Source organism: Hippichthys cyanospilos, chromosome 12 (genome assembly GCF_059441005.1).
Source record: "Hippichthys cyanospilos isolate Australia breed blue-spotted pipefish chromosome 12, RoL_Hcya_1.0, whole genome shotgun sequence".
Taxonomy (NCBI): domain Eukaryota; kingdom Metazoa; phylum Chordata; class Actinopteri; order Syngnathiformes; family Syngnathidae; genus Hippichthys; species Hippichthys cyanospilos.
In genome coordinates this window covers 12744733-12772702 of record NC_142380.1, presented here as the reverse complement: position 1 = coordinate 12772702, position 27970 = coordinate 12744733, and the positions used below count along the sequence as shown (strand labels likewise).

The 27970-nt window shown below is 39.1% G+C and overlaps 3 protein-coding genes across 4 annotated transcripts; 1 reads left to right on the top strand and 2 right to left on the bottom strand.

The window, feature by feature from the left end:
* Positions 1-1138: 1138 nt before the first annotated feature.
* LOC148414926 (WD repeat-containing protein 48) lies at positions 1139-12606 on the top strand. Of its 2 annotated transcripts, none has more exons than XM_088429278.1 (18): positions 1139-1225; positions 1879-2019; positions 2113-2188; positions 2285-2497; positions 2602-2690; positions 3598-3699; positions 3792-4016; positions 6679-6753; positions 6979-7081; positions 7171-7268; positions 7362-7469; positions 8533-8629; positions 8717-8812; positions 9356-9461; positions 9757-9844; positions 10130-10206; positions 10296-10488; positions 11134-12606. In XM_088429278.1, the coding sequence occupies exons 1-18, from the start codon at positions 1154-1156 to the stop codon at positions 11227-11229; spliced, it is 2055 nt and encodes a 684-aa protein (XP_088285404.1). In that variant the 5' UTR covers positions 1139-1153; the 3' UTR covers positions 11230-12606. The 2 variants fall into 2 exon arrangements, with proteins under 2 accessions (XP_088285404.1, XP_088285403.1); XM_088429277.1 differs by having other exon boundaries at positions 1142-1225; positions 2110-2188.
* On the bottom strand, positions 12506-18509 carry LOC148414925 (Golgi reassembly-stacking protein 1-like). The gene is made up of 9 exons (XM_088429280.1): positions 18347-18509; positions 17755-17835; positions 17466-17669; positions 17281-17367; positions 16689-16819; positions 15691-15847; positions 15496-15604; positions 15215-15349; positions 12506-14378 (listed from the first exon to the last, which is right to left on the bottom strand). Exons 1-9 carry the CDS (start codon positions 18407-18409, stop codon positions 13975-13977), a joined length of 1371 nt encoding a protein of 456 aa, XP_088285406.1. The 5' UTR covers positions 18410-18509; the 3' UTR covers positions 12506-13974.
* A 536-nt stretch (positions 18510-19045) lies between these two features.
* Positions 19046-27004, bottom strand: LOC148414924 (cysteine/serine-rich nuclear protein 1-like). The gene is made up of 5 exons (XM_088429669.1): positions 26856-27004; positions 24060-24272; positions 21759-22009; positions 21374-21679; positions 19046-20480 (listed from the first exon to the last, which is right to left on the bottom strand). Exons 2-5 carry the CDS (start codon positions 24265-24267, stop codon positions 19539-19541), a joined length of 1707 nt encoding a protein of 568 aa, XP_088285795.1. The 5' UTR covers positions 24268-24272; positions 26856-27004; the 3' UTR covers positions 19046-19538.
* Between the last annotated feature and the right edge of the window lie 966 nt (positions 27005-27970).

The following is a 27970-nucleotide window of genomic DNA, read 5'->3' as shown; positions in this document are numbered from 1 at the left end:
TTGTCTTTCCACTAAACGTGGAGAGGATGCGCCGCTTGTATGATGCCCTTGACCATGGGAGGCAGGGAGGAGGGAGGTTGCTGGGACACCGAGGATTACTGCATCTATAGGCAGACAGGGTCGCCGTGTCAAGTGATTGGGCAACGTTTCGAGATCCACAACAGCTGACAGTAGCAGGGTCCCTTAAAAGAGAATTTTCACTTTAAAGTTTTCACACATAACTCTGGCACCGCTGTCTATTTGATCTGTTGTGTGACACGGACGAAACGGGGCGAAAACGATCAAAAACGGCAAATGTTACGTCACGTGTATTATAACTTTCAGAGGCTCTGTGGTACTGCGTCCCCTAGTGTATACTACAAATATAACTGCAACGTGATTACAAAAAAAAAATCATCCATTGTGGCCACATATTATTATTATTATTATTATTATTATTATTATTATTATTATTATTATTATTATTATTATTATTATTATTATTATTATTACTACCATCATCATCATCATTATCCCCGTGCTTGCAGGTGCATTTTTCAGCCTCCTTCCACATTTTTTAAACATAATGATAGATTATTTGGCTTTTTTTGTGAACTGTAGTTTGGGTGCTTTTCCAGAGACATTTTGGCTTTTAGCAGAGGTCAGATCTACTGCTAAAAGTGACTTATTTAAAAATATTCGATACTCTTCCTCATGCAACTACTACAGTGACAACTGCTGAATGTGAGTGAATGCAGTGCATTGGTAACCCCTTTGCCTCTTTTCTATGAAGCAATACTTCTCTATTATTTTTACAAGTTTCCAAGGAAAGAGATACCCCCCCCCCCCCACTTGCTGTGGTGATTATAATAAGATCATTATCTATTGAAAAAAAATGCGTTTAGGTGGCCAGAAATTGTATGCCTTTTAACATTTATAAAGGGAAAAAAAACAATATAAATAAACCTTCAACAAAAGTTAACTTTTAAGCCTCGATGATAACTTCTAAGCCTGTTCCTTCATGATATCAGTGAAAACGTTGTTTTGATAGAATAAACGCCCGAGCATCATTGTGAAAGAGCAAAGTGTCGTAGTTGTAGTGGTAGTAGGGCACACATTACCCACAGTGCTCAGCGGCACGTGTTTTCGTTTTGTGTCCCGGATGTAGCATCACATGAATTCACTGTCAACATGCAAGATGGCCACGCATCACAGGCAAAATGCTGCTGGGCGGAGAAAAGTACAGGTAAATTCGAATAGTTGCTTTATCACCGATCACCTGGCAGCGTTTACGGCATGGCTGTCAGTTTAAACAAGTCTTTCGTGGTTAATGGACGACCATGAATAATAGTCACGAAAGAGCAGCCTCGCTGTTACGACTCTTCAAAGTCAAGCCGGCTAATTTAGCTAGCTTAGCTTAGTGTACAGCATTTTGTGCTAACGTCGGCGCCAAAAATCATACTTTTGTCTTCATTTATTCAACAAGCACGTGTCACGTAACTGCGCCCCCCGTCATCACCTTTGTTACCCGTGACGTGTGTGCTGAAATACTTTTGCTATTTTCAATAGCTTTGCGTCACTCTTAGTGGGCTAGGTCTAATTGCTGGGGAACGGACGTAGATTGGCTCGGTGTATAGTAACTGCCTCCTACCAATATGGATTTAGTAAGTGAAAATTTAAGATCTACACCAGGTATCGCTTCCTATATAAATGCGTAAACTTATTTGTCATCGTACATCCCGTCGTTCAAATGAGTCACAATGCTCCTGGTTAACCAATGCGTGCGGGACATACATGATAATGTAAACAATAGTTCGGACTTCATAGGTGGTGGGATTCAGAGGTCATGTCTGGAGCAGCCCGACCTCAGTATTTTCATTACCAATTTTGCTGCTTCAGGTATCTTACGTAATTAGAGATGAGGTGGAGAAGTACAACAGAAATGGGGTGAATGCTCTCCAACTAGACCCTGCTTTGAACCGACTCTTCACAGCTGGAAGAGATTCAATCATCCGAATATGGAGTGTCTACCAGCACAAGGTATTGAATCTCACTGTGCTGTCTTATCTGGCAATCCTGAACTCCAGATTAAAGCCTGCATGTATTGTATTTACCCTTTTGTCATTGTAGCAGGACCCATATATTGCTTCAATGGAGCATCATACAGACTGGGTCAATGACATAGTTCTTTGTTGCAATGGGAAAACATGTAAGTTCAATCAACGTTGTAATGGTTTTGGCCTTCAATAGGCTTGAATTACAGCTGGTCTGCCTAATATAAACTGACTTGTTCACTTGATTTCAGTGATATCAGCTTCTTCGGATACGACAGTAAAAGTATGGAATGCACATAAAGGGTTCTGTATGTCAACGTTACGAACGCACAAAGACTATGTGAAAGCCTTAGCTTATGCTAAGGACAAGGAGCTAGTGGCATCTGCAGGGCTTGACCGACAGATATTTCTCTGGGATGTCAATACTCTTACAGCACTCACTGCTTCCAACAACACTGTAACAAGTAGGTTGTGTTTCCACTGTTCCATATTGGTCAAAGCCTTGTTACCATCTGGTCAGTGCATTGTCTCTTACATTGCATGACTAAGTACATTTTGTGTGCGACAGCTTCGTCACTCAGTGGGAACAAGGATTCAATCTACAGTCTGGCTATGAACCAGATGGGCACAGTGATAGTGTCCGGATCCACAGAAAAGGTCAGGCTTGTCTCTCCCTTTTCACACTGATTGTCTTAAGCTTTGATCTGTGTGGAAGTTCTAATCAAAGCTCGTCACTCGTATGCACTGGTGAAGACTTCAACGGGTCATCAGTACATGTTTTATTTAGTACGCACATTAATTTGTCAACATTCATATATTGATTGATTTGAATTTGAGCCATTAAAAAAGACATGGCCGTGTTGTGGAGGCCAACTTGAAAATAAACACATCAAAGACCCCCTGATGGTACGCAGACCCCACTTTGAGAACCACTGATTTAACTCATCCTTGTCACTCTCTCTTTCTTGCCAATGCATCAACGCTCAGCCATATAAATAAAACATTCAGATACCTGATTAAGGATGCCAAAAAGTACTAGTACATTGACAGCCATTTATAAGGGATGTATGATATGTCTTTAACATCAGGAAAAACTAAAAATAAAAACAGTTTTGAACATTTATTTTTCAACATAGTCCCCGTCAAGGGCTGAACACTTCTGAACCCAACAGCGTTAAAGTGCTTTTATCCTTATCTAGAAGAACCCTTTTGTTTAGGACATGCGTCAACATTTCAGTTGTATGTATCACCTAGCCCTAACCAAGAGTCTCTAAACACAAAAATGATTGTCTATCTATTTTGATCAACTTGTGCTTGGCCAACCATCGTATAGGTAGAAGACTCTGACTTGTAATAGTTAATATGGACACAAATTGTTGAGTGAGTAGCCCACTGATAGAACTGAAACATTAAAAGGAAACTGTATTCAATTTTTTAATGTTAATTCTGCGTTTTTTGTTTTTTTTAATTATATCCTGGACAATGTATTTACTTGACCTGACAAGCATCCTTGCATTTGTTGTCACCTATTACCTCTCTTCAAGCCCTAATTGTTTTACCCAAGGTGCTGAGAGTGTGGGATCCACGAACATGCGCAAAACTGATGAAGCTAAAAGGCCATACGGATAATGTCAAGTCGCTGCTTTTGAATAGGGATGGTACTCAAGTGAGTTCCACTTTTAAAATTCACTAGTGGCTGGTAGATTATGAAATGATTTTTTTTTTCTTAACTACAATTCTGCCTTGATGCCTCTGCAGTGCCTGTCGGGCAGTTCGGATGGAACGATTCGTCTGTGGTCCCTTGGTCAGCAGCGATGCATCGCCACCTATCGTGTGCATGATGAAGGCGTTTGGGCCCTGCAGGTCAACGAGGCTTTCACACACGTCTATTCCGGCGGTCGAGACAAGAAGATTTATTGCACAGACCTTCGCAACCCAGACATCCGTGTTCTCATCTGTGAGGAGAAGGCCCCAGTGCTTAAAGTAAGAAGCCACTCCTTACACTATGTAGACAAACAAATGAAAATATTTTTAGTACCTCAAAGAAACACAAAAAGAGTGGTCAAAAATGGCTTGCTTTGATCCATCTGTATTCACCTCCACACCAATATTTCTCTAATCACAAGATCAGCATTTCTATCAATGTCGTGAAAATCTCACAAGCAAGGAAATAAAATCCAAGCTGTCTGTTACAATAACTATGTGTATACTTATGTACCTATCTTGCTGCTGTGTAGAGCAAACATTAGCTTGATATATGCCTTTGTCTGCGATTGGCTGGCAACCAAGCCCAGGGTGTCCCCCACCTACTGCCCGAAGACTGCTGGGTTAGACACCAGGTAGCCAGAGACCCTAAGGCAGGGGTGTCCAAAGTCGGTCCTCGAGTGCCCCTGCCCTAAGGAGTATAAGCGGCAACGGATAAGGGTTAGATATTTGCGATTATGTATTGATTCACTGTTAGTTGCACTTACACTTGTTGGTTCACTGTTGGCCAATTCTGGTTTTGGGTTAGGAATCCGAACCAGTTGTACTGCTAATCGCCGACAAGGTGGCTAGCCTGGCAAAATCGCAGACCTCCACCACAGCTGTGTCTTGGTGAGCGCTGCAGCTGAGAACATCTGCGGAAGAACCCTGCGTCAGTGTGTGTCACTGCTTTGGCCCACACATTCCTTGCGCCAGTGCCCAGAGAGTGGGCGCCAGGGTTGGCCGAGGAGTGACAAATAGGGACTAGCTGTGGTGTAACTGCGCTGCAGATTCTGAGGCAATAGGTGCTATGTGCCAACCCGAATGATCTTCCTACGTTTGTGCTTCTTCGGCGGAGCTAACTTGGAATCGAAACTTATCACTGACATTTTAAAAATCTGAACCAAGAGAAACGGAATAGTAATCATGGTTTTGCTTGATTCATGAATCTCAGTGCCCAAACTGTTCGTGTCAGGCAGTCAATTTAATGATAGGCCCCTCGGCACGCTACTGGTGCATTGGCAAAGTGGTTGACAAAAAGTTCAACAATTACAGAATTGTATGAAACTATTAAGACATCTGATTGGCCCTTTCCTAGCAATTAAGGTCATGGCACTGCACAGATGCCGGTTGGTCACATCTTTCTAACAGTCTAACGTGATTTACAGAAAAAAAATCAACAAATTAGGATTTGTTTTTTGTTTGTACGATAGGCCCCCGAATACTGTTGACCCTTGGGCTCCATCGCTTGTTTATACATACAGTGGTACTTAGAGGTGCAAGATGAATTAATTCTGGGATGGCTTCCTTATAGTGATTTTTTTTTTTTTTTTTTTTGTATCTCGAGTTTCTCCAGTTTCTTATGTGAATCATCTAATTCGTGCCAACCAAAAAAAAAAAAGACCAAAGACCAAAAATGTGTAACTTAACCTTGCGAGTTAGTCAACATCTGAAAGCAATAACAGTGGAGGAGTGTAATAATAATCATAATAATAATAATAATAATAATAATAATAATAATAATGGGCTGGAGGAGGCAGGTGGTGTTCGGTGGAAGGTAGAGAACCTTGATGGATGAAAACCCTTTGAGGATATCATCCTTGAGACCGGAGAGTCAGCAGGGGCTTTATCCAGAACCAGCAGACATTTCAGAGGGAATCGGTTCTCTACTAGATATTTCTTCACGGTTGGACTGGAACATAGTTTGACCCACTCTTCGAATAACTGCCTCATTACCACAGGTTCCATGTTAACCCTCCTCATCACAGGATGGTAAACAACTAGCATCAGGGCAGGAGCTAAGCAAGGAGAGAGCAAGATGACAGAAATTAGTCTATAGTCGACAATGCACAAAATTCTCAAATTTTCATACCTCCACAATCGTTTTTAATGTAATGGGTCAAAAAAATCTTCAGATATTGTTTCATATATTGAGTTTATTTATTTATTCATTTATTTGTTTATTTATTTATTTACAGATCTTGAGGTACTACTTTACCTCCAAATAATTGCATTTTAAATTCAACTTGAGCTTTTTTGCACCGTGCCATTTGGCACTCTGTTTACTTGGTCTCAGTCGCTAACAGCCTGTGTCAGAATTAGTGGGAAAATGTTTTCAGGAAATAGACCTTTTAGTTATTTTTTTTTCTAGTGTCTAAACTGTATAAATACAAGAAGGGTCCTTGTTTTATGGTATTACCAATATACTACAACATTCTGATGTAAGGAGTGTTGAGTTCCAACTGAAGAACAAATTCATTATAGCTGTAGGAACAAAGCTGTAAACCTGTAAATACAGTGGACAGCCATGCGAGCTTTTACAGATCTTGAGGTACCACTTTACCTCCAAATAATTGCATTTTAAATTCAACTTGAGCTTTTTTGCACCATGCCATTTGGCACTCTGTTTACTTGGTCTCAGTCGCTAACAGCCTGTGTCAGAATTAGTGGGAAAATGTTTTCAGGAAATAGACCTTTTAGTTATTTTTTTTTCTAGTGTCTAAACTGTATAAATACAAGAAGGGTCCTTGTTTTATGGCATTACCAATATACTACAACATTCTGATGTAAGGAGTGTTGAGTTCCAACTGAAGAACAAATTCATTATAGCTGTAGGAACAAAGCTGTAAACCTGTAAATACAGTGGACAGCCATGCGAGCTTACTTTGTGTCCTTTGGACAGATGGAACTGGACAGATCTGCTGACCCGCCTCCTGCAATCTGGGTCTCCACCACCAAGTCATCTGTTAATAAATGGGTAAGCATGCGTGATTCAATGCCTCTGTGAGCATAATGACTCGGCTATAGTGTAGTTTTAATCCATGATACCACATAATACCAACATCCTGTTCTTTTTGTGTAAAAAAAAAAAAAGTTACATTTTATGGTTATCTGGTTGCAAAGATAACTTTTCCCTTCAGTTGTGAAGTGCTGAATGACATCTAGTGTAGTGTCTATTTGATTTCTATGTATGTCTCTCCAGCCTCTAAAGGGAATGCACAACTTCAGATCATCAGGAGAGTATGATAATGACTGCAGCACCCCTTTAACACCGCTGTGCACACAGCCAGAACAAGTCATCAAGGGTAAACATGCTTGTGTCTGTCAAGCCTAAAGATTTTCTGAAGCATTCTTTCTTGTTTTAAATAGGAAATGTCTGAAATTGTATTTGCAGGTGGGGCCAGTATTATACAATGTCACATTCTGAATGACAAGAGGCACATACTTACCAAAGATACCAACAACAATGTGGCTTTCTGGGATGTTCTGAAGGTAAATGATAGCAGCAGAGTGTGCTCATCAAATCACACAGAACAATCTTCAAATCAATCTTTTGGTTTGAATGCATCCCTTGTCTGATTTTAGGCTTGCAAAGGTGAGGACCTGGGCAAAGTGGAGTTCGATGAGGAGATTAAAAAGCGCTTCAAGATGGTTTATGTGCCAAACTGGTTCTCAGTTGATTTAAAAACTGGGGTGAGTCCAAATCTTAAAAGTAGAAATGTATATCACTAACTACTCAATTGTCACAAATGTATTTTAACTGGAGTAGTTTTTGTATCAGAATGCAAAACGTTAAGCTGCTCAATGTGTCATATAAAAACATATCAAGTTTGTTGTATACAGGTCAAACAGTCATAAGTGTGTGTTCCCTCGCCACTTTGCGCTACATTTTTCGCGTCCTCAGTGCGTGGTGTTTTTTATATGTTTTACTTTTTTAAAGCTATATCACAAAGAAACGCACTGTGAAGGTTTCCTGCATTCCAAACAGACAAGTTGACAAACACACATACCACGGGCACTCCTCCGACCTCGACCTAGAGTAGAGCATGTAGCTAACCAAACATGATAACAGGGAAGCTTAGTTTACTCTCACCACTTTCATTCCACTTTATTACTATTTGTAACTTCTTTCCAACACTCTATTTTGTCCTCATCTTGGTACTCCTGCCGCGCGTTCTCATTCTACTTCACATCAGGTAGACGTACGAGGGCCGTTACTCTGAGGTCAACTCTGACCCTTTGTGTTCCTTGACTACGGCCAAGGGATGGAAAAGGGAAGAGATAACACTACACTTACTGTATAGTATAAGGTTAGAAATAATTATTAATAAGGTTTAAATACTTTTCATGAAAATTCCTGGGGGGGTAGCTTTACCACAAAATAACACAGCAGTTACCACAAAAAATGAGGGAACTATGTATTATGCATAATTTTATATAATGATTAGTTTGCCAATATGAGAAAAGGTGAGCATACGGGTTAAATATCTGTTAAAAGAGAAACTGAGGGGACTAAATTTGATTAGGCTGGATACACATAATGATTTTTCAGATCTTGAAAGATTTTTTTTTTTTTTTTTAAATCAGTGACAGAACCCACACATAACGATAGAAAATCAGACATTTAACACCCGCTGCTGAACCCCAAAGCATCAGTTGAGAGTCATTGCAAAAGTGGAAAGAATCTAAGAGCTTTAGCCTTTTTATGAGGAAAGGTATGGTCTGAAAACTGCATTTCCTCTGTGCTGTTGGATAGATGCTCACCATCACGCTGGACGAGAGTGATTGTTTTGCTGCCTGGGTCTCGGCAAAAGATGCAGGTTTCTCAAGCTCTGACGGATCCGACCCAAAATGTAGGAAAGTTGCAAAGATCTTTTCTATTGCAGCCATGTTAAGATGGATTATCCATATGATTACAATTGTCCTCTTTGTTCCTGCAGTAAACTTGGGTGGACTGCTTCTTCAGGCTCTGCTGGAGTTCTGGCCCAGAACACGCATTAATTCGGTGGATGAGGAAGAGAATGAAGTGAACCATGGTGAGACTGTCGAACAACATTGAACATCAGTGCTAAAAAAAAATCCTAATATTTTAAGTGATTGTTTTTTCATTATTATTAATAATGTTATTATTATTGGTAGTAATGGTATTAGTCGTTGTAGGAGTAGTAGTAGTATCAAGTGCATACTTTGTTTTGCTTTTATAGACCAATTTAGTAATTGTGTTTATATGTAGTTCGATAGTACTCCTGGTGCATATATGTATTTTTTTCTATTTTAAAAGGCACTAAACATTTACAGTTAAGAAAAAAAAATGAAGGCTACAGTATCACTTTCAGTTGAAGTTGCATCGTCATTTATAAACATGTTAGGAAGGCTGGTACAAGCTGCAAAGTTTCATCATCTTATTGTCTATTTTTAGTGACCACACACCTTAAACGATTCAATCTATCTGCTTTATGATGGTTTCTATTCTATTCTGTTATCGTGACTGGTATTGTTAATAGTCAACTAGCAAAATCAGTGTTTGTGGAAACACTACTGTGTTGAGTAAACATTTCATATGCCATGCCTACCTACAGTGAACGGAGAGCAGGAGAACCGTATCCAGAAAGGAAACGGATACTTCCAGGTGCCACCACATACACCGGTTATCTTCGGGGAAGCTGGTGGCAGAACACTTTTTAGGTAATATGTTCTCACAGTTTGGAGATGTTTTTGTTGCAGACGAGCTCAGCCTATAAGGTCTCCAATGTTTATAATTACCACCCACACATTTGATAACATATGTAACATGTATAAGACAATATGTTTTGTTTCAAACAATGCCTTTTCTTTTATTTACGAAGAAACAATAATATAAATACAGTAGTAAGTTACTGCGACATCTTCGAAAGCACTTTGAAATTGACCTTGGAAAAGGAGGCTGATCATTGCACATTCTAAAAGTGAGTTAATTTCATCACGAGCGATTCTGCTGCAGGTTGCTTTGTCGAGATTCAGGCGGAGAAACTGAGTCGATGCTGCTGAACGAGACTGTTCCTCAATGGGTCATTGACATAACTGTAGATGTGAGTAATGTCGTTTTCAGTTTGAGAAAGTCATTGAAATCGATTTGATTTTATGTACATCCAGCCCTTTCTATATTAGGTGTTGAGGTGTACCTGATGTGATTGTATGCATGCATCCTTTTGTTCAGGGTTGTCTGGCTTTAATCAATATCAGTGTTTAAAAATATTCAAATTCTCAATACTCAAATTCAAAAGATGTAAATTTAAAAGCTTTATTCTTGAATTCTTTCAACGGATTACTTTTAGAACCATTCTCCTGACAGCTGCATTTTTTTTCCCCTCCAGAAAAATATGCCCAAGTTCAACAAAATTCCATTCTACCTCCAGCCTCATTCATCTTCTGGTGCAAAAACTCTGAAGAAGTGAGTTTTTCCCTTTTACTCGTTCTTTCCTCATGGAAAAGGGAAACGCTTTCTCTTTGTTGAATTATGTACCCCTTTATGCATTACAGGGACCGTCTTTCAGCCAGTGACATGCTGCAGGTGAGGAAGGTGATGGAGCATGTGTACGAGAAGATCATCAACCTGGATAACGAGTCTCAGACCACCAGTTCCTCTGCCAACGATAAGCCCGGGGAGCAGGAAAAGGAGGAGGATATGGCTATGCTAGCTGAGGAGAAAATAGAGCTCATGTGTCAAGACCAGGTACATGTTAATCAACTTTTACATGGGTATTGAGTTGTGTCTGTCGGTGTGGTGTCTGTGTATGCGTGTGCATAAGAGTGTACTTCAGCTGATGCGTGCTGGACCAGTTGGAAAAGGTGGGACCACTGTGTTTATCAGTCTGAAAGGGCACTTGGTAGGAGAGGGGAATGTAGGTAGATTGTAGTGTATAAAATAAAAATAATTCAGGGTGGGGTCCAGATAGCAGTTGTTTTGGGAACAGACCGACAAACAATGTGATTGATCTGGAGTCTATATGAATGAGGGCTTCAATTAGCAACGAATTACCTTGAGACGAGGTGCCAACTTCTCTATACTTTTCTATTTAACTTACAAATATAAATAGAAGAAAATAAGATGAAATTACAAAGAGGAGATTTATTCTGTCTTGCTATTTTACATCGATACCAAACTGTTGGGGCATCTAATACTCTTAAGGTGTGTTTTCACACACACACACACACACACACACATGTATGTACATACAGTAATCCCTTGTTATTTGTGGTAAATAGGGACCGAAAACCCATGCTCGAAAAGCGGAAAAACTGCAAAGTAGCCTAAACTTTTATTTTTTTCCCCCGTCTTTTGCTCTAAAAACTGGTCTTTTTCTCTTCTCCTCACAAGGTTCTGGATCCCAACATGGACCTGCGAACAGTTAAACATTTTATCTGGAAAAGTGGGGGAGACTTGACTCTTCACTATAGGCAGAAGTCCACGTGAAAGTTCGATTTGGGACAACAGGAACAATTTCTTTGTCATTTGCCAATCGCCACCCATCTGACATGTAATATCCCAAAGTCCATTCACGGTAAAACAGTTGTAGTATCCACAGGGATTCAGTGTGATATTTCCAAGGATGTGTCATAGGGAACATACCAAGCTGGAGCAGCCAAGAGATGACAATGGAATTTTTTTTTTTTTTTTTTTTTTTTTACAGTTTGAAGAATGAACTCAATTTTACTCTGCAGGAAGTGTTTTTTTTTTCTTTTCTTTTCTTACATCTTTGACTGCTATGTTTATTATGAACTGCTGTACATGTTTGTGTGAGCGAATGAGTGTGTGCACGCACGCAGAATGTTATTGTACATTCCAGAGAATCCAGACCTGTCGTCATTCTAGAAACACTCCACAGTGTCAAAGAGTATCTCCAGTTTGGAACGCCCACACTTTCTGGAGGCGTCAGTCGCCCATCTTCACTTGAACATAACCTCCACTTCTAATTACGACAGAGCTTGAATATCATCACACTTTGTTTTTCTTAGATGTGCTGTTCTCAGTGAGCAGAATGTTTTCATGTTAACCTTGTGTATAATATTTGGTTTGTGATTTTTTTTTTTTTTTTTTTTTGAGGAAGTGGACGGATTGCATCACTTTTGTTGTACAGTTTACTTAAAACCAAGTTATTTTTCCAATTCCTTAGAGCACATTCATGGCAGTGATTTAACATGAATGATCCGAATGGCATTTGTTGTATTCACTACAACCTGGAAATTGCAGTTTACTCTTTAAGAATGTTTGTAGTTGTCAAAATCATCTTAGAAATTTTAAATTATATATATAAATATATTAAATCTCACTATGTGCTTGGGTAATCAGCAATGACCTTAGTCAAAGTGAGAGCTGTTCCTAATGTATAGTTTATTTAAATAGCTCACTGACATATGGTATAATATATGAGTCGTCTCTCAAAACAGTGTTTAAAAAAAGAAAGTTTTTTCCCCCCTTGGTATCAACAATGAGAACTTTTTTGTTGTAAACTTGATGGTATTCAAGCGAGGAAGGCAGATGAACACATCAAGTGAGCTCTTTGGCCCAAACGGGGTGATTACCCTAATTAGGTGATGAACTGTAATATCCATTGTTGTAATAATCTGTGAAATATGTATATTTTAGGCTTCCAAAGAAATAAATTGGAATGCTTTAACAATGACACATCCTGCAAGGGTGTGATTTTACGTCACTGTTGGGCAGCTGAGTCTGAAAGAAGAAGCTATGCGATGTTTTAGTGTTTTTATAACATAGTATCAAATCTCCAACCATTTATCAACACATAAGCGTTCATTCCCCACCGAAATAAACAATGACTTTGTTGATAAAGTTTTTGCAAAAATACTTTTACTTAAGCAACATTTGAGACATCCCAGAAACAGAACGATGAATCAAGTGACCCACGACTAAAATGACACTTAAAAAGTCACCTATTCTATTGCTGTGGTCTTCAAGTATGGTCACGGTTGTCTAATATTGCATAGGTGACAAAACTGCAGAGGGTGAAGTGGAGCCGGCGGTCTATCTAGCTTCACAAGCGTAAAGAACAGGCTGGGTTAACATTTGAAAAAGAATCTTCAAACCGCAAGTCAAAGCCATCAGCGAACTACGTTAACAGAACAAACATCTTAATAAATATATTTCAAAGGACTATCTGTGATTTCATGAAGTAATGTTTATAGTTTTGCACTGTGAGGATGTAATTGCATATGATTAATTTGCATGTTATTTGAGTGTGCGCAACTACATTTAGGATCTCAGAGTCAAGTTTTACAACCTGTTAATCACTTGCACTAGTTGACAATACATTTGAAAAACATAAAATAAGCAGTAACTTGTTGATCTCACATAAAAACAGCTTAAAGCATCTTTGTAGCTCAAACTCTCAGTCTTGTACAAAACCCCAGTTTGAATTAAGTAGAGCCACTGTAAAATGTAAATACATTGACTTGGCATTTAAATGATAACTTTTCGAAAAAACTGGCTACGTCGTAATTTACAGTTTGCGATGCATTTTCAGTGGCCGGTTGATTCAAGTGAGGGCCCAGAAATCTAAATGTATTCAAAAGTGGACTCCACAACACTTTCCAATATGCATCAGTTCATCTCAGATGAGCTACTTGGTAGTTTTAACTTGCATTTGTTTACAAATTGAAATTAGATTTTCAGAAATGCTTTTGTATTTATACCTTTGAGATGCTTTTTTAGCACTGTACCGCTTTCCAAGTTTTAAATTCCCCCTTTTCTAGCTTTTTGGAATGTTCTGCAATTTCTAAGAGAATATTGTAGTATATATAATAATATATAATAGTTTGAAAATTAAACGTTTGCAGTTTGAATACAGGTTAAAAAGAACTTACAAAATGTATTTTTTAAAGTACGTTATACAAAACGTACTAAATTAAAACTGGGGTTTGTACTTGCAGTGCTCAAGAATTGAGTACATCCCATTTGAAAAGGTAAGCTTTTTCCCCTTTTCAACATGAATATTACAGAAGAATGTTTGTCGGCCAGCTCAATAGCACACATTTATCAAAACGTTTTTTTTTGTATAGCGTGCCGTAGAAATGTGATTTGTAACTGATGTATAATGGGTGTACTCAATATTGTTCACTGTATTTACATATATTGGGATTGTCACTGGCTATTTTATTTTTTTTTTTGCTTAGTGTTCTATCCACTTGGCCTGATGCAGTCTTACTCGCACTTTTGCGCTTGTGGTTGATCCTCGGTGTCCCCATGCTCACAGTGATGAACATGAGTCTCATCTTTGGACTGATCTGCAGTTTCCTGAGTTGGTGTCTCCTCCACTTTGTACTCACCTGGGAGATCATTAGCAGGTGGACTCGGAGGTTCTTCAATGTATGGCTCCAGTGGGTCTATGTTCGGATATAGCGAACCTAGTGGTAGACTGTGGCTATGACTGGACTCGCAGTGGTGCTCTGCTGTGTGAATTGAGTTGAGGTAAGATGCTTCTTCTGCTAAAACGCCAGAATCCGATTGGCTAGTCATGAGAGCAGAAGTGAGATCGACGGACGCCGGGAGGTCCCAATCCGGTGTAATTTGGTTGGAAGAAGGCATTTCACTTTCATCCAGTGCCTCTGCAGAACAGGAAAACAAAAGAAGTTACTGGAATTAAGGTAAAAACAACTTCAAATGTCTGTTGTAATACAATATATACATATATATACATAGATATGATGTTTGATTTTTTTTTAACAGATGGTGAAAACCTGTTGACAGTTGATAACCAATGAGCAATATTACTATTATACATGTTGAATAAAATGAAAGTTAAAAAAAAAAAAAAACGAAGTGTGCAGAAATACAGGATAACAAACAGGCATACAAAATGCTGTGTGTCCCCATGCCTATAGAAATGTTTGCCAAAAAACACCACCACCACAATGTGCGCCCGATAATGAAAAAAGTATTAACAATGTTTATCTTTTTTTTTTTGCTGCTTTTTAAATTGTTTTTGATTTGATTTTCTTTAAATAGGTTCAGATCGAAAATTGAAGACTGAAAAAAAAAGGGTTAACAGACTGAATTTTAATAATTTTATATATAGTATTTTGATCCATTTTGGGTCATTTTTTTCCACATCATTCTGACAGTATTTTAGCCAAGAGATGGCAAAACACCTGTTAGTGTGACTAAGTGGCCGTGCCATGTGGAAATTTGACAGTTGTCACCATCTGAGTGAAACGTCAGCTCCCTAGTGTTTCTTTCAGAGCTTCCCCTTTGATGTAAAGATCAAAGAATTGGACAAAATACTGCACGGGGGTCAAATTGGTTCAAACGTAAAAATAAAGACGACTTTTTTTTTTCTTTTTTAAAGGTCAGTTGAAAATGGAAAGAATGAATAATACTTTTTCAATTCTAAAATGTAGAGGTAAATGACCCCCCCAATGACAATTTCTGCATGCTCTCTTACCAATACCGGAGATCTCGTTCTCTTTCTCATAGTTCACCTCAAGAGAGGTGTTGTTCATGTCAACAGATGACACGGACAGATCCAACAAATCGGCGGGAACGGGGCTCATCGTGGCCACTTCAGAGTCAGACAAGCCTGTGATAAAAATAGAAATGACGAGATAATTCATCACAGAGGTCTCGTCTACACGTAACCAGGGCTATTTAAACTTGCATATTCTCCATCCCCTTCATGTGTTTAAAAAAAAAAAAAATACACAAATGTAACTCTTTTCAACTGACCAGGATCCATGACACTCAGCATTGGTGGAGGAAGCGACGTATCCTGGAGGGCGACTTGTCTAAAGTCTAATACGTCCTCACTTTGGCTTGAAGGTGCTATTAAAGGTGCCTAAAAGAAAAAAAAAAGTATGTTTTTTTATTATGACTCAAAATTGGGCACGAGTATAATAGTGCGATTTCTCATTGATCGGGTACCTCTGTGAAGCCGTGGTTCGGCGCCTCCGGAGGTGGCTGCCCATCAGAAAGAGGTGGCTGCCCATCAGAAGGAGGGGGCACAGGGGTCTTTGGTCTTACTATGTCAGGACGTGCAGGGATTCTATGCAGGTAACCATATCCAATGCCGCAACCTAAACTAAAAGTAGAAATCAGACCAGTTTTGGAGTTTCTCTCCACATGCAAAAAAAAGGAATTTCACATGGAAAGTGTATCTCCGGAAGTCCCAAATCGAGGTCTTGATGCGTGAAGGGAACAATATTGTGAAGTTTGATACTGTAAATATCTGGTGTTCCAAATTTTGTTTAGAATCCTGCTTTGATAAAATGCCAGAGACAATGATTGTTTTGTTGCCACCAACAAAAACTTGCTGTGGAGGAAATGGGAAGAAAATGGACTAAAGTACTTAACTTCACATGTTATATATGTTTGTATATATATATATATATATATATATATATATATATATATATATATATGTCATATGTTTCCCACATATCATTGCTCGAACCCATGTACAAATATATCAGTAGTTTGAACAAGAGGTGTGTTCGTGCCCCCACTCTTGATCAGCTGTCTAACCGATAGGTTTTTCCACAGTAAAGAAGACGGTCCTTTTTTTGTTAATATGTAATGCAGACATATAGTTGCCCTCCTATTTTACTGCTCAAAGCTGGATATTGTCTGCTTTAATGCAGTTCCAGCCAAACTTGTGTGAAAAGTCAAATTGATCAGACTTGCCTAGCAACGACTCCACGGCACTGCCTACAGGAGCCAATATGGCTGCCGCCATGGCGTCTCTGAGACAAAATGTCAGTATGGTCTTATAAGATTGCTTTAATAAACCAAAATATGACTGGATGCCATTTTTTCCTGATGAGCCATATTTTTTTTTTCTTTTTCAGCTCCGGAAGTACACTTTAAGGCCAAATAAGTGGTTTGGAAAGCCCTCTAAATAATGAAATAATTGTGCTCCATACCTTCCCTCGCCTCCCCATGCGCCATTGGGTGTGACCACCACTTCTCTGCAGTCATCCGTAAGTGTGCTGTACACCAGTAGTTTCACTTGTTTCCCTTCGTGGTCCTCAATCAGCGAGAAGAAGTCTTCTGACTAGATGTAAGTACGTAAGTTGAACAACGGGAGCTCAATCCTCTTATTATCAGTTACTGATGGTGTGTCTTACAACTAAGACAGAAGCATTTATAGTATACTAATAAATATTTTTTTCAATATTGAATTATTCCCGACTGAGGCCTTAGTCAAATCTGCAGGTAATCTTGATGCTGGGTTAATAATTTCCTAGAGATGCTACAGGATGGTGGCAAAGAACCAATTTTGTCTGAATGAAACTCTTCTGTGTGGTAAGGTAGCACTTTTTTATGAGAAAAAAAATATTTTTACAGTACCTGGGCGCAAATGATAGATGACAAATTAACCGTTAAAATGTCTGTAACTATACTCACAAATGTGCACTATGGATATAAGAGCATTTACTCTTAAGTGTTATAGTACAGCTACCCAAAATGAATTTAAATGATATGACATTGTCATACATTTTTATCTATACTTACATCTTGCAATAATTGATCTGCTCCAACAATATAGTCAGTGTGTGGTTGGAGACCTGCCAGTGCAGCAGGTGAACTGGCTTCCACATCCTCAAGAAATGAAATGTGATCGTTAACAATTATTTTATTATTAGAGACAAGATACAAAATTTTAAGATAAACAAAGCCAAATATGCTTGCATTCTCACCAGGACGTGCCAAACGTTCTCATTAGCTCCTTGGAAGCTGCAGAAGCGAACACTGGCACCCAGCAGGCCTTGTCCTCCCCACATGTTGCTGGGCGTCACCTCCAACTCACGAATCATCATGCTCTTGGTACTGTACACTTCTATGCTCACCGCTTTTTCTATATTCGCTTTCAGGACCTCTTTCAATAGGTCGTTTTCTACATCCTGATGCATATCAATAATAACGAAAATTCTGTTCAAACGTGTTCTAGTTTTTCCAGCGCATCTATTGCATGTGACATTTACTTACAAGTCGTTTGTGGTCCAGAGACAAAATGAAGTCGAAGAACGGTTGCAGTCCACATTTTTCAGCAGGTGAATTTGGCTGCACCTGCCAAGACCAAGGTTCATTTGTTCAATAAAAGAAACTCAAGTACAATCAAGCGCAAGAACTGAATCACAAACTCTGACACCACTGGCTATATATAACATGCGAACTTCACAGAAAGCTGCATGTTGGAGCTTGGAAATGTGAGGAAGACTCGACTGCTTCGAGTTACAACCGCCACAATAACATTGCTTTTAATGACTACACTGCAACAGTGTAAAATTGTAAATCAAAACCTAGGGATGTTATCTTGCAAAGTGGGTTTGATATCTAAAATTGGACGTTTGACTTCAATTGCTTCGACAGAAAATTGCTTCTATAACATACTTATTACGAACAAACACACAAATTAATTCCAACGGAAATCAAAGAAAATGCGTCTAATTCGAGTTGCCAACTCGACATGTTCGACCGGTACAACTACTTAGTTAGCTGTTAGCACACATAAGCTGCTATTCTTTTGCAAACTCGAATTCAGTCAATGCAAAATTACGTCGATCTGTCAAAATCTTACACCGTGCACGTGATATCCGTAAGTTCCTCCATCGGAAACATCCGAACTCTGTGTCAGTCCCATTTCATCAAGTGATTCTAAAACATAAATATAAAACAAATATAAGCAGCGACACGTAAAATGATCACATTTGACAATCCGTGGCCATATTGTCCATAGACAAAAATAATCGAGCAAAGCTGTCATCGACCTATCGAATGTCTTTAACAACAAGGCGCAATTGTGGCGATTTGCTGCCCCCCTCAGTCTGATGTTCTCACTGCAAGTTGTTGAAGGTTTTCCATTTTACCATACTCACCAAAGCAGATAAATTGATCTCTGGTTTAGACATTGTCAAAGTCAGATTAGACCAGATTCATTTGAATGGTGTTACATTTTCTACTCCCTCGTGTCTGTCTTCTCAGCCCTTTGTCCCACATTATCAACAAAACCGACTTTCCTTCTGGCTTTCACGTTGTTCTTTGCTGAATGTTCTTCACTGATACCTCTAGGTCTTTTATAATAGATTATTTAGCCTACCACTAACCAAAACAGTTGGCTCCGATACGCTCCATCTCCTCAGCAACTCTGAAGACAAACGATCCTGTAAATGAATGTATTCATAATATCTTTCAAATAATTCACCTTATGGCCATCCTTTGGAATAAATGAAGACCGAGTTGTGCACTGGCATAGATTGAACACATTGGAGATCAGTAATTTAATAAATAGATACTTCCATTTATTATTACAGTATATACACTTATCGTAAGGTATGTAAGGACAATTCACTACCAGTCATGAAAATGACTAACCTATGAGACAAAAGTAAACATTTTTTTATCATAGTTTAACATATGTGGGTCATCTGCTTATATTATGGACAAATACCAAAAGAATTGTAATAATTTATTCGTTTGAGACAGAGGTTCATGCTTCGAATGGTTTAAACATATGGTCAGAATTCAGTATTTTTGTAGCAAAGGTATAAATAGAAAGTAAATAGTTAGCATAAAAGTTCATGAAAAAAAAGTTGGCATTAGAATCAAAAGAGTATGGACTTCACTGAAACGTTTTAGTATTAGATAAAAACAAATGACTTTTTAACATCAGAAAAATCAAAGAGTCGAAGCAACTGTTAAAATAATCCTGGAACACAACATATTGTCCAAAGTGTCCAATTAATTTTCTTTCAAAGATGATGATCATAAGGCTACTCTGGGCTCGGTTCAGTCAGGCCAATCAGGGACTCCAGGAGGTAGGTGCTTGATTCACACTGCGGCAAATAAACAGAGCTGATGAGCTGGAGGTGGTGAAAGCTGTCTGAGTGTCTGTGCTCTTTGAATGAGCTGTGAAGCGGCCCGGAAGGATAGTCGCTGTCAAAAAACTCCAGGTCTGACTCCGAAGACAAACTCGGGTCCATGTACCTGCTGGAGGAATAGTCCAGGGTAGGTGAGGGAGTGTTGGGATAGCCTTCAAGGGAATCCTCATCGTCAAAGGGGTCTTTGACTTGGTTTGCATTTTCATCGAGATATTCTGTCGCCGTGACTGACTTCATATTGTCTTTGAGGGAGTTTGCTGAAAGTGCTTCTATTCTTTCAGGTGCTGTCCTGTTAGAATCACAATCGCTGTTGCCCGGGCTTGGTGGTGCACCCAAAAGTCTCAGTTGGTGACACATCGAGTAGTTATTATTTTCTGAATCACAGATGCCGAGACTGCAAGGCGTTCCTCTGTGACCGGCAGGAAGTTGCGCACCATCGCAATCAGAAGAAGAGCTGGAGGATTCAGTCATGTCGCTACTGCAGCTGTTCTCTTCCACCATTGTTCGCTCTGAGAGGAAGTTAAACGTCGGACTGGTGGGGATGGTAAGTGCAAGATGATCATCTTCCAAGGAGAAACCAAAAGGGCACCCTTTGAACGGTTCCTTCTTCAGAAGATGAGTCTCGCTCGGCCCCTCGGGTTCTACAAGCGCTTCCGAAATGGCCGACTGGTCCTCTCGGCTTGCTGATTCGGCTCGCGGTCGCCGCTCTAAATCCAGACGCATGAGGGTGTGGATGTAATGTGTCTGCACACGTTTGGAATCAAACTCGACGTGTCCTTCCGTGTTTCCACAGCCGTCCTTAGTGCAGCCGCATGGAAAGCTGTAGCGGTCCACCTGTGGGCAAAGGGATCATGCCACTGTTAAGGTTGAGCCCAACATTCACTCAGTGCTGTCTCTGAGGGCTTCTCCGCCAATAATTCATTCCAGTCCCTTTCCCCTCCCAAAAATATTTTTTTTCAATTTTTCTTTTAACTCATTCACTACCAACCCAGTTTAAATTAATTTTACTTATTTATAAAGCTGTCAGTGACAAAGAATGAACGTACTTATTCACTTCCTGCACAGCAAAAGTTGATCCTTGACATCCATTGCCGTCAACGACAGAAAATGAGTGAAAAGAAGAATATCCCTCGCAATACAAATAAATCTTTAAAAATTCAAATGTAAGTTAACCTGCAGTATGTTGTCTGTGGCATGGTTGCAATTCATGTAGACTGAACGTTTTCATCCTAGTTAATTTATATTTTGACTTTGGTTTTAAAGCAGAGTGGTCAGTTTCCCCCCTGCTTTAAAAAAAAAGAAGCTTGGTTATAACTTTTTTTTTTTTTTATTACTTTTAGTACTACACGTAGTTACATTTAAAAGCTCATGCCTACAATTATTTGACAAAAAGATGAATTCTAATTAAATAATTTGCTGTAAAAATAGCAAACTATTTCAATGGGAAAGTCATTTTTGGATTGAAAGATATGAGTTCATTAAAACAAACCAATTTGCTCCAATTGAAAATATGTCGCTATACTGTACATATTAAATAATCTTTTTTGGGAAGGATGCACAGCCTTAATAGTTCATTTTTGTTTTATGAAGGTAAAATATAGGTTCCGTTAGGTGTTGTTTAAAATAAAACACTCATTTTCATTTTGTTTTCGAAAAATGTCTTTTTCGACTGTACTTTTCGTTATGTCAGTTATGTCATTTGTTTTCACTATTTGTGTGACTCTTACCTGACACTTGATACCTGCCAGGCTGCAGGCACAGGTCTCCGGCTCACAAAAGCCTTGGCAGTCACACCCACAGGCTTCCCTGGACAAACGCAGCGAATGAAGCTGCTTCTTCTCTTCCTTATCAATGCGCTTCACCCCGGAAGCCAGGAGGAGCGCCTGCCGCTGCCTGGATGAATATGGCTGCAGGGAGCCTCCGCCGTCCAGTTCAGCCTCGCTGACGTGGACGACGTCAGTGTCACCGGGTGGAACTTGGTCTCGTGTGAATTGACCCGCCGTATTCTGGCCGACGGTTTCATTGGTGACCGACTATAATAAAAGCAGACTAAGTAAGATGACGCACGGTATACTTGTTGAGCTAAATACCAGTGAAATGAAATGCACTCACATTTTGTTTTGATGCCTCTCTCAATCTGAGCAGGTGCCTTTGCCTACGCCGGAGCCTTTGCTCCGATTCGTGTTCTGCGACCGTGTACTTGTGAATGGCGCTGTGCTGACGGATCATACCCAGGGTGGCACCACCGTGACTGGGCACGCTGGTGAAGCCCTGGCAGCGAGGGAAACTGAAAACAGCAACTTGGTCGAAACGCACACGACGCTGCCTCTTTAGCAGTCTCGGCTTTTTCACAATGGACTCTGCTGAGAGAGGGTGAGAGAGAGCTGCCTTTTAAAATCGTGTTCATCATTTAATTATCAATTATAAATCATCAACTTAGCACTATAATCACACAGCGACACTTAATCATCCCCAGATTTTACAGAATGTGGTCAAATTTTGAAATAAAGTGAATTTTTATGGGCAGCATTCAGGAAAAAAACAGCAACATCATTTTACATATTTTAAAAATTATTTTTTGCACAAGAGTCTAAAGATATTTTGATATTTCTCCATACATGACAAAAACCTTAGCATTGAAAGTACACATCCAATTCACATTGAATACGTTCATATGCAAGGTTGAAATTGAGCAAGGTTAGAGAACAAATGGGGATGAATTGTATGATATAGCACAAGTCTCCAGCAATAGTGCTAGCTGTAACTACCTGGTGCATTCAAATTCAGTAGGACATTAACCAACTCAGGCAGCGTCAGGTCCATCAATGCGTTAAACGTTAATATCTGTAAATATCTAAAGATTGTGGGCTTTGTATCAATGCATAAAATCTGGCATATACATTTGAATTATGGGGGTTGAAATTATATTATATGATATTTTATCAAGAAGTGGTCTATCATCAGGTCCATCAATGCGTTAAACGTTAATATCTGTAAATATCTAAAGATTGTGGGCTTTGTATCAATCCATAAAATCTGGCATATACATTTGAATTATGGGGGTTGAAATTATATTATATGATATTTTATCAAGAAGTGGTCTATCAAGTCACTTATATTTACAACACTATTCAAATAACAAGGCTTCTGTCTACCATTCTTGTGACTGGTATGTGCATGAATCAAAATAAAGAATAGAGCAGCAGGTGTGGTCCACATGCTGTTTTTGTGGGAAAAAAACCCCTAACAATTCCAAAATTAATAAATGAAAAACAATGACACTTAAAAGTGTCCATTTGTCAATCTGTCTTGGAAAGCAAACTGGAGTAGATCGTGATGACTCATTGCACCATTATAGAATGAAGCAGAAATCATTGTCAACTAAATGATTTTGAATGTAAAATTGATTCTGAATTGAATCAAAGACCCAAACATTTGACTTGAATAGAAACGTGAGACAATCAAATATTCCCATTCTTGGTTAGCAGCATATTTTAGAATGGTTAAAAATTCATCAAAACTGTCAGGAAGATGAACAATTTTCTAAGCTTTGAGCAAGAGGAAAGAAAAATTGTTAAAGTATTTTAATAGGACTTTGTCATTCTATCACGGTGCATAATATACACAATTTTGTTGTATAATGACAATGAAGCCATTCTATTCTATTCTGTTTAATTTTATTTTATTCTGTTCTAAAGCTCATTTGTCACATACAATACTCTCTGGGTGGCCAAATGATCAACATGTGGTTTGAACTGATAGCAAATTCCTACAAAAGGGCCTGTTGCTACTGAAAAAAACAAACAGCAGAGAAGGAAGAAAATAAAAGAACACATGATGGAAATCCTTATTCGGTGAGGTAATGCACTAGGTTGCTGCCTCATTTAACAGTTTGGTTTCAAAAAGGTTTTCTGACCTTCACACATAACTGAGGATAAATTCTTGTCCCACCAGTCAGTAAACAAGTGAAGCCAGCTGACTAAGCTAATCTCAGGCTATGTGTCTGCATGTCTAAAAAGCATGCTCCGCACTCAGCCTCTGTTTTCATTCGGTTGCGCGACGTCATAGCAGCTTTAAAACCAACAGGAAACACTTTTGCACAGTGTGATGTTAACGCACTCATACAAAAGTGTGTATTTTTTTCCCGTCGGGATTTTTTCAATAATTAAATACATTCCACAACATCCTATTGCCCAAACAAATGATATTCCGCACAAGTCGTAATGCTGAGGTGAACAATTCTCTCAACACTATCAAAAACAGCCCTCGGGTTAGCATTTTTATATCAGTAAGTCATAATAGGGCTGCTGCAGTGCGATAAGAGACACTCCTATAAAACATTAATGGGAAGTGGCCAGATAAGGAAGGGGCTCGCATTATTTGAAAGATGGCTTTGTCGGCTTGGATACTCACTGGGTAAGCTGGTGGGCGCAGGGGGGCTGTGAGGTGTGAAATCCTGCGTCTCAGAGAACCCACTTTCCCCGTCGGACTCCCATTCTGAAGATGTGGGTGAAGAGGATGGTGGGGAGGATGAAGAGCTCGAGTAGCAGGGGTTTTCCTCAACCGCTGCAAATTTTCGCTTCAGAACACCTGCCATTGTTTTGGGTATGGTGGTGGACATACATTCTGAGGAAAAAAAAAAAAAAAAGAGTTCAAAACATGCACCATTGTAAATAAGCACGGAAAATATCTATTGAAAGGAATTGAAGTGACATTCAAGGGGAAGTCAAGTCAAAACGTTTTTTTGACTTTTTTTTTTATGTGTTTGGTCACTTCACGTTTACAAGTTGAGGGGTGATTGGTCATGTCCTAAGCCGTGAGCAACTGTGATGTCTTTTTCTTTTGACAGCCAGTGACAAAATGGCCGCCCTTTGCTATGGATAAAACTGGGTGGAATTTGATGCTTAATTTATCTTATACTATATTATTCATAATGCTCTGTTTATATTCCTTAAACTGCCACATGTACTTTTAATTCCCCTTTAAGAGGTGTGGTATAGTGAGTTATATTTAGCGCCTGTAGTCAGTTAAATGACCCCTCAACAGCTCATAGTCCAAAAAAATCTGGTTTCAGGCACTCCGTAATGAATGCAGCACTATTTGTGGTTTTAAGTTCCTTTTTCTTGCGGTCATTTATTAGATAAAAGTAAACTGTTCAAATTATTCAGAAAATTATAATGAAAGCGTCACGGCAAATTAATCTGTCTTAAAAACCTTTGCAAGTAGGGAAGCAATTATCCATCAACTTCCTCCCCTCCTTGCACAAGTTGGTCTCAAGAACAAGCTATGTAGAAATGAACTAGACAACCCTATTAAGGAATATTTCCCCCTCCAAATTTTCCTGTGCTCTCACCACTAGTGGTAGCATTCAAACAGGCCAACAGCCAGCGAGTTTGCTTTACCTCCAAGGACAGTGTCAAGAATGTGAACAATATCAGAAGAAATGGAAGAGTGGGTGACCTGCATACTGATCAAAAGTGGATAAACAAAATATGATGCTCCACACTGTCAGTGCAATGTCAGTGCTTCACTAAGGACATTCCGTTTTATTCAATGCAACAAATCTAATGGTGGCGTAAGTGCTGCACTTAGTTGTACAATACATCATTTTCATAAAGTTCATACACAAGGTGTTGCTTCAATGAAAGTGTGCTGCATCTGTGCCGGCCAAGCCGGTTTTAAGAAACTAGTTTGTTTAAGCTAATTGCATATCGGTCGCACTTTTAAAAAGCGTTCAAATGTGAATTGAAATTTTGTGCACAATAACAGCTGAGCATTTGATTGAAGTCAGTTTGATGAAAAAAATTAACAGCTCCTTTTCTTCTTCCCGCAGGGTAATTAACATTCCAGTGATTCCTCATGTTTTTAGAGAAGCCAGTGAAGATAGAGGGAAAGGGGTAGGGGTTAAGGAGCTGCTATTTTGGGTGACATGAATGAGGAAGATTTATCCTAAACTTTGAGGGTTAAAACCATATCAAGGTTTTCAAGGATACTTGGTAAAAGTCGAGCGTAATGGAATGCCAGTGCTGTTAATTTGGAGATAGCTTTCACTGTTTACTACACAAGCGGTGTGTAGAATATGTTGAGTTTTGGAAAGCATGAAAAGCATGTGTAATGTCTTGGAAGTAAGCCAAGAAAGGAAGTACAAAGAATGTCAAGCAACGACATCCGTTTCAATGCTTTTTTTCCCCATCAGAATATCATTGTCATTATAATTTTATAGTAATTAGAGAAGAAACGGTAAGTGTGACCAAATGTCATGACTGTCAAAAAAACGTGCTGACTGATCGTAAAACATTATGATCCCAGCTTTTATAGTCAGTATGGAATAAGACAAATATTCAAGATCTAGAAAGATTAAAGCCGGAAGCTCCTGTGACCATAAAATGCAGCAGGTAAACAGCAGCAGCCCTTCTGGTTGACCTGAACTGACAGGCTGCTTTGCTCCACCATTCTCAATTAACACAGCCGTTCAGTGTGTGTGTCTGGCTCAATCTAAAAATATGCAATAAACCATGAGGCACCCTTTAGACACTATCCAGATGCCACAGTTGATGCCTTGTATTTACAATGAATCACCGCTTCTTTCCAGCCATTTACCATCACATGTAATGTACAGTATTTAGTACAGTACAGTAGCTTACGTCAGAAAGATACTGCGCTCTCCACTGAGAGGCCATCTATTATTTAAAGGCACAAGCAAGCTTGACGAACCCACACTTGAGTTGCCGTTGATGGAGGTGTTTATCAAAAGTGCATCACAGCATGTGTCACGCTTAAAGGAATACAGTATTGTGCGTTTTAACCGGTGGAGTCATTTCCTGATACCCGATTATAATAACAGTCATTATGCTGATGACCCCTTCACCCCTTGCAGAAACACGTCAGTTACAATGACAACACTGTTCACTTTCTTTACTGCACGCACACACTTACTACACACACGCACGCACGGACGCTGCAAAAGCACACAACGCACTCACACACAACTACGCGTTTTAAAACTTGTGTCTCTGAAGTCTCCGGTTCAAAAACAACAATGCCGCTTTCTAGAGCAAAGAAAGCATGGCGCTTCAAATATTTAACGGAACAATAACACAAACATATATATTACGACACTCCTGTAGTGACGTAATTATTAAAAACATAACCCCAAAGTCAAAACCATAGCTATTTAAATAGATATCTTAATCTTAACACGGTACTCACCAGGACTTCAAAGGCTGCATGAAAAAAAAGTGTGGATTTGTAGCAGAGTTGTCGGTCTCTTGCAGCCAGCTACGCCTCTCGTTAGTGTTTGTGTGCAGCTAATGTTTCACTGTATAGTAGCAGGCACAGGCAGTCAGCGTGAACGCCTCAGGACTACTGGCACCTTTCAAAGAGTGCAGTACGCACAGACGGCAAGAGAATAACCTCCCGGCAGGCAAACGTAACGCGTCATATAAAAAAAAAACATATTTACAGTACAACTACACACTTTGACTAAGTAAAATAAGCTATAAAAATGAAATGGACGCATTATGTTGTTTTAAAAGAACAATATACTATGACAACAATTTGGTTTTGTTATGTATTACACACTTTAATGCAACTGGCCGTCGTAACAAACGAAACCAAAGGTCTTTCAGTGATAACTCTCTTGTTGCATGGGCCAAGTCTTCGATTCCAGCAGCGTTCTGCCCGAACTGTGACGTAACGGGAGAGACATAAACTTTAAACCTCCAGCTAGTTGTTATAGATCACCTATACATTTTGATAAGCTATCGTTACATAAAAGCGAATGTAACCAAATATGCAGTCAGTAATATCTATTATTATTATTATTATTATTATTATTATTATTATTATTATTATTATTATTATTATTATTATTATTATTATTATTATTATTATTATTATTTGCATCATTTTGAAAGTTGTTTCCATTATTTTGACTCTCGTGTGAAATTCAACACCTCAGGAATTGTTTCCTTTTAATTGCAGTTTTGTTTTTTGTTTTTTTTAGAATTCACTTCAAGAAATAGGTTAAGCATTGCAATTGAATCGATTGACTCGGCAATCTCAGCAGTCATAAGAGATTTTTATTCCTGCCACCAAGGGTTTAAGAGTTAAGGATTCAAACAGTTTTTACAGTTCGTTAGACCCCTCTTAAAAATGGGAAAAGCTCTCTGGTGCTTCACTAGGATGATCCAGCACATCAAGCACACTTAACCACCAGCAAGCTCCTTTTATTTTAAAAGATGCAACTGATTTGAGATTATGCAAGAAGCCCAGTGCATCTTTAGTGGCGCTCGGACACATTTATCTTACAAATCAGATATTCG